At 45.8% G+C, this 7,270-nt stretch overlaps 1 protein-coding gene and 1 pseudogene across 1 annotated transcript; both read right to left on the bottom strand.

The window, feature by feature from the left end:
* Positions 1-397: 397 nt before the first annotated feature.
* LOC125517043 lies at positions 398-4,473 on the bottom strand (annotated as a pseudogene).
* LOC125515463 (pentatricopeptide repeat-containing protein At1g31430-like) lies at positions 2,851-7,215 on the bottom strand. Its single transcript, XM_048680933.1, has 4 exons — positions 4,465-7,215; positions 4,249-4,366; positions 3,922-4,106; positions 2,851-3,492 (listed from the first exon to the last, which is right to left on the bottom strand). The coding sequence occupies exon 1, from the start codon at positions 7,213-7,215 to the stop codon at positions 5,413-5,415; it is 1,803 nt and encodes a 600-aa protein (XP_048536890.1). The 3' UTR covers positions 2,851-3,492; positions 3,922-4,106; positions 4,249-4,366; positions 4,465-5,412.
* Positions 7,216-7,270: the final 55 nt, after the last annotated feature.

Here is a 7,270-nt window from a genome sequence, read left to right as displayed (position 1 = left end):
TCACTTACCTAATTCAGTGCAATGTGTACATTCAGTGCCCAATGCATCTATTTTTTCACCAGGGAAATACGAACATGAAGGAGTAACACTGCATAGTCAGGACCGGAACGAATGCTCTGCCGATTTAACAGCGGCCAGCTTTGTACAATAAGAAGGCAGTGCAATAATATGCAGGTTCAAAATTGGAAACAAGGCAATAATATGCGGCCAGCTTTGACCAACTCACTTGAGTTTATAACACAAATGCATTTTTTCAGATCGCCAACATATTTTGAACACATGCTTAGTTAACACACGCACTGCACAGAAAAGAAACAAGTAATGTCATGGCTAGTCCACAAATATTTGCATTAGCATCACCAGTTGTCAATGCAAGAGCATGACCCTTGTTTCGTTTCATTCAGCCTGGTTCCATCATTCAAACAAATATCTCTGCTGTAAATCTTCGACAGATACTTGAAAGTAGATTGAAAACCAGCATGCATCCGAAGATTACCGACAATTTTTATTGGTACTATTTTAGTGCCTTAGAAAAATTTTACTTGCACAACTCATCACAGCAATAAAACAGAGCAGCAGCAGAAGATTCCCCAGTTCCTATGCAGCTATTGACACGAAGGACTTGGGATTCCATGCCAGCCATTGACATGAAGGACTTGGGATTCCATGCCCAGTTCCTACACTTCTCCCCTGAATTCCTATCTACTACTGCACAACATCACGAATGAACAACGAAGCAAAAGAGAGCATGCCAGTATCATTAAGTCATGGATAGAAACAGAGAACAAATCGGTTAAAGCTCTTGGCAGAAAATGCTTGCGTGACAAAAAAACAGCTAGCACGAAGCAAAGGTGACGACGGAGTGCAGCAGCATCTGCTGGCTGTGCTATTGAATAAGCCTTCAGAGCTCATAGACTGCCATTGTCCCCTCGATGTCAGATGCGGCCCACACGCCGAGTGCGCCGGGCAAAGGTAGCGACCAATGGTAAGCGCATCTCTGAGAAGGCACGGTCTGGCTCCTCCACGCCTCGGGAATCGGCGGTGCGCTCGGCGTAACAGGTGTTACTGGGCTTTCCTCTGGTGTGTCCGAAGCGAACAAGCCGGAAGTAGCCTGAAAGGTTCGGTTGGAGAAATTGAGATGATCATGCAGTGCATCGTACATCAGATGGTTCATAGCTGGTGGCCTACTATCTAGCAGTTGAGAAATGGAGGTAAATACTAACATGATGTGGGTGTACTCTGGGTGTGGGTGTTTGGGCACAAACAACATCAGTTACAAGAAATGGATAGCTCAGCAGCTCACCTACCTAATTTGGTGCAATGTGTACATTCTGTGTCCTATGCAGCTATTGTTTCCCCAGCGAAAGACAAACATGAAGGAATAACTGCATCAATAGGACCGAAACGAATGCTCGACCGATCTAACAGAAGCCAGCTCTGTATTTCCTACCACCATCATTAGATCTATAGTATGATTCATTTTATCATCGCAATTTTGATGGACAATCGACTTATTAGTCTGAAAATAATGGTACCTGGCCGCGGTTCTTGGTTTCCCGAGAAGCTGCAGTTTCTCCTTCGGACACTGTTTTTTCGGTTTTTATCTTCACATGCTTCTGTGTTAGTTCATGCAGCAAACAGCAGAGCTTCTCTGGATCCATTCTCCCGACCACTATCACCTCTGCTGCCTCCGCCACCAAATCAGCTCTCTCCACCCCTTCGCAACCTTGAAGGCTAATAGTTAGGTCATTCGCAAAGGCAGTGCAGCAGAAGACATGCGCAACAATCACACATAAAAATAGATGTATACTGTCAGTCTATCACAAAGAGATGCTGATTTCCGCAACTTGCATATGTACCTTCTGAAAGGGCGATCTGCTTCACCCCATCGTTGATCTTCTTGATGCAACCATTGCACTGGCAGTGCATGATGATCTTCAGAACACAAGTCTTTGACTCATTGTCCTTGTGTTGGTTCCTGCCACACGTTCACAAGAACCTCTCAATCTGTAAACAAGGGACTTGCTGTGCCATGGATGTGTATGCCAGTTTATATGCTCGAAAGAACATACCCTTGCCATGATCAATTAGATCATGTCTCGAGCTTGGCCGTGATACATCAGCTCTCCAGGAAGGGCACGATTGTAGTATGGTGAAAAGGAGAGCTCAAACAAGAAGGTTAGCTGTTGATGTGGTTGGTCACCACCTTCTTGACACTGTTATGGTGAAAAGGAGAGCTTGCAATACTAACTTAGTTCGAGTCATGCTCAATCCGACTTCAGATAATCATTAGTAACTAACCAAAAAAGAAATAAATATTTGAAACAAGGCAATGCAATAAAATGCAGGTTTACAATTGTAGAAGTAATTTGAAAATACAGGTTTTATCTGGAAACACACACATTTTTATAAACAAAGATGAAGAAGAAAGTCAGTAGCTTGCCATTGCAACAAACAGTTGTGAGCTTCTTTCTGTGCTCTCATTCTCCTTTCTGCAGTTTAACAGCACATTGACCATGAAGTGTTCAGATGTAATTCTGACAGAGTTAGGTTAGCAGCAAATCTGCATTAAATTGTGAGTTGTCGGTTTGATCCACCCACTATTGTTTAACAGGTGCATTGTTTTTAGATCTCCAACATTTTGAACACATGCACTGCACAATAAAGAAACGAAAAAGAAAGGGAGGCTTGCCTGAAATATGTGAACATAATACTTGTTATAGTTTGTCCGGAATATTTGCATTAGCATCATCAGTTGTCAATGCAAGAGCATGAGCCTTGTTTCATTTCATGCAGCCATTCAAATAAATATCTCTGCTGTAAATCTTCACCGTATACTTACAAGAAGAATGAAAACCAGCATGCATCTGAAGATTACTGACAATTTTTACTGGTATTTTAGGGCATTAGACTAAATTTACTTGCACAACTCATCGCAGCAATAAAACAGAGCAGCCGTCCAGCCAGCCCATTGACACGTAGGACATGGGATTCCATGCCCGGTTCCTACACTTCTCCCTTGGATTCCTATTTACTATTGCACAACATGACAATCTAACCCGCATTGATGCAAGCAATGCTGATGATTGTACAAAGCATCGCGGATTAACAACGAAGCAAAAGAGAGCATGCCCGTGTCATTAAGCCACGGGTAGAAACAAAGAACACGCAGGTTAAAGCTCTTGGCAGAAAATACTTGCGTGACAACAAATCAGCTAGCACAAAACGAAGGTGACGACAGAGTGCAGCCTGCTTCTGCTGACTGTGCTGTTGAATAAGCCTTCAGAGCTCGTACACCGCCATTGTCCCCTCGATGTCAGATGCTGCCCACACGCCGAGTGCGCCGGGCAAAGGTAGCGACCAACGGTAAGTGCATCTCTGGGAAGGCACGGTTTGGCTCCTCCATGCCTCGGGAATCGGCGGTGCGCTCGGCATAACAGGTGTTACTGGGCTTTCCTCTGGTAAGTCCGAATCGAACAAGCCGGAAGTAACCTGAAAGGTTCAGTTGGAGAAATTGAGATGATCATGCAGTGCATCATAAATCAGATGGTTCATAGCTGGTGACCTACTATCTTCCTACCCGGCGTGTAGCAGTTGAGATGTGGAGGCAAATACGAACATGATGTGGGTGTTTGGGCACAAACAACATCGATTACAAGAAATGGGTAGCTCAGCAGGTCACCTACCTATTTTGGTATGATGTGTACATTCTGTGTCCTACTCCTATGTACCTATTGTTTCCCCAGCGAAAGACGAATATGAAGGAATAACTGCATCAATAGAACCGAAACAAATGCTCGACCGATTTAACAGCAGCCAGCTTTGTATTTCCTACCACCATCATTTGACTATATAGTATGATTTATTTTAACATTGTGATTTTGATGTACGATCGACTTATTAGCCTGAAAACAATGGTACCTGGCCAAAGCGGTTCTTGGTTTCCCGAGAAGCTGCAGTTTCTCCTTCAGATACGGCTCTTTTGGTTTCTATCTTCACATGCTTCTGCGTTAGTTCATGCAGCAAGCAGCAGAGCTTCTCTGGGTCCATTCTCCCGACCACTATCACCTCTGCCGTCTCCGCCACCAGGTCAGCCCTCTCCACCCCTTCATAACCATGAAGGCCAAAATTTAGATCATTCACAAAGGCAGTGCAACAGAAGACATGTGCAATAATCACACATAACAACAGATGTATACTATCACTCTATCACAAAGAAATGCTCATTTAAGCGACGTGCATATGTACCTTCTGAAAGGGCGATCTCTTTCACCCCGTCGTTGATCTTCTTGATGCAACCATTGCACTGGCAGTGCATGCTGACCTTCAGAACATAAGTCTTTGACATGTTGTTCTCGTATTGTTCCTGTCAGATATTCATAAGAACACCTCAATCTCAAAACAATATGAAGAACTAATTGTATCATGGATCTGTATATACGTTTAGATGCTCGAAAAACATACCTTTGCCATGATCATTTAGACCTTGTCTTAAGCCTGGTCGTGATACTTGATTCTCCAGAAAGAGTGTGATTGTAGTATGATATACAGAGAGCACAAAGGTGGAGCACAAACGAAAAGGTAGCTATTGTTGTGGTTGGTCATCACCTTCTTGACATTCTTGTGGGTGAAAAGGAGAGCTTCTAATAAGAAATTAGTTCGAGTCAATCTGACTTAGATTATCAGTAGTAGCGAAAAAAGAACAACATCAATATTGAAAAAAAGGCAACGCAATAAAATGCAGGTCTAAAATTGTACAAGTAATTTGAAAATACAGGTTTTTATGAAAACACATAAAATTAAAAATAGATTAAGAAAAGTCAGTAGTTTGCCATTGCAACAAGCAGTTGTGAGCTTCTCTCTGTGTTTTCATTTATTTTTCTGCAGTTAAACAACACATTGACCATGGAGTCTTCAGATATTATTCTGACAGAGTTAGGTCAGCTGTCAATCTGCACTAAATTGTGAGTTGTTGGTTTTGATCAACTCACTTATGTTTAACAGGTGGATTGTTTTGGATCTCCAACATTTTAAATTAATTATTAGTTTACGCATGTACTGCACAGAAAAGAACAAAAAAGAAAGAGAGGCTTGCCTGCAATTTGTGAACATAACGGCCATAGTTTGTCCAGAATATTTGCATTAGCGTCACCAGTTGTCCATGCAAGAGCATGACCCTTGTTTCATTTGATGGAGCCTGGTTCCATCATTCAAACAAATATCTCTTCTGTAAATCTTCACAGATACTTGAAAGAAGAATGACAACCAGCATGCATCCGAAGATTACTGACAATTTTTATTGGCATTTAGGGCCTTAGAATAAATTTAGCAACCCAAAGGCTACAGAAACCATCTCACTATGTTGGGTGCAGTCTTTCCCCCACTCATATTGTGTCTGAAAAACCTACACTGCTACTTTGTACGCTTGTGCTTAGGTTTGAGGCGTATAACCTTTCTCACCATTGCAGACCTTTTCTGTTTCCTTCCATCTGAAAATATGTCAGACAAGACGAGGCTTTCGCTTTCAGGCCTGTAGCTAGGATCAAACCGAAGTAGTTCCTCCTCTGCAAGTTTTCCAATCCTCATGTTTCCATGGATCTCACATTCTCTCCTAAGAGAAGCCCAGACCACACTATTTGCTTTGAAAGGCATGTTCTGGATAAAACGGTAAGCATCGTCAAGCCGTCCATCTCTTGCAAGGAGATCAGCCATGCAAGCATAATGCTTAATATCTTGTTCTACACCATACTTGCCCACCATGGAATTAAATATCTCAAACCCTTGTGTCACTAAGGCACCGCGGCTGCATGCACACAACACTGCCGTGAAAGTGATCTTATCAGGATGGAGCCCGAGCGATCTCATTTCATCAAAAAGCATAATAGCTTTCTCACCAGAATTGTGATGAGCTAGTCCGCCTATCATAGCATTGAACAACTCCACGGTCTTAAATATGTCATCCACACCACAAAACACATCCATGGCTGTCTGTATGAACCCATGCTTGGCATACATGTCAACTAAGGCAGTAGCAAGTCTTGCATCTGTGCTGATCAGCTCATTATGCATCACACGATGATGAAGCCTCTTTGCAACATCGAACGTACAGTACTGAATACAAGCTGAAAGAACTTTAACTACTGTGACTCCATCTGCCTCAATTCCTGCCTCCTCCATCTCCTCAAATAACATCAATGCCTCCTTAGATCTGCCAAACTGCACAAACCCACCAATAAGAGCCGTCCATGCGACCAAATCCTTCTCTGGCATCTCATTAAATAACGCTCTAGCCATCTCGAGCTCCCTAGACCTGGCATACCCTGACACCATCATGGTCCATAACCTCACGTCCCTTGCCTTCTCCCCTGCCAAATCAAACACCTTCCTGGCAAGCACCAGCCCCCTGCACTTCACATACATGTCCACCAGCACGATCGCCACCTGTTGTGACTGAAACGCTGCAGCCCGAAGCGCTCTCATGGCAACCGCGTGCAACGCTTTTGCCACCCTCAAATCCTTCAGCCCCACACATGCGCCTGACAACGCCGTGATGGTCCACCCATCCGGCCGCAATCTTCCCTCCACCATAACCTTGAATACTCCGAAAGCATCGCCAACACAGCACGAGTTCGCATATGAACCGATCAGAGTGTTGAATGATACGGTGTCCCTCGCTGGCATTTCATCGAACAGCCTGCGTGCCAGAGAGGGTAAACCGAAGGACGCATAGAAGTGGAGCAGGGAGTTGGCGACGAAGAGGTCGGAGGCGTAGCCGGACTTGACGAGGAAGGCGTGGGCGGAGAGCCCGGGGGAGGGGGACGCGTGGTGGGCGCAGGCCGCGAGGGCGGCCGAGAGGGAGTGGGAGTTTGGGACGGCCTCCGCCTGCGTCTCCAGGGAGCGACGGAGTTTGGGACGGTCGCGCAGGATTCGGAGGAAGAGGCGGAGCGAGGCGAGGTGGTGCCCCGAGCGGAGGTGCGGGCGTAGGAGGCGCGAGGCGGCGTGCGCCGGGAGCGGGAGCCCGAGGAGGAGGAGCTGCGCGTGCGCCTGGAGCGAGGGCCGGCGGCGGAGGGACGCGAGGAGGGAGAGGTGGAGGAAGCCTCCCGGGGCGGCGGCCGCGACGGCGCTGCCGGCCCGGCGGAACCTCGACAGGCGAGGCCTCGTCGCCGTCGGCGTGGATGCCGCCGGAGTGGCGGGGGCAGACGCGCCGCCGCTCATCTGGCGTTTGAATCAGACACGTAGACGTGGGCTTGGAGGTCATTGCCTGAAGCCC

Source organism: Triticum urartu, chromosome 6 (assembly GCF_003073215.2).
Source record: "Triticum urartu cultivar G1812 chromosome 6, Tu2.1, whole genome shotgun sequence".
NCBI lineage: Eukaryota > Viridiplantae > Streptophyta > Magnoliopsida > Poales > Poaceae > Triticum > Triticum urartu.
This window is presented reverse-complemented; position numbering and strand designations above follow the sequence as displayed.

Coding starts and splice junctions, on each gene's coding strand:
- LOC125515463 (XM_048680933.1), bottom strand. CDS start 7,215: ATGAGCGGCGGCGCGTCTGCCCCCGCCACTCCGGCGGCATCCACGCCG.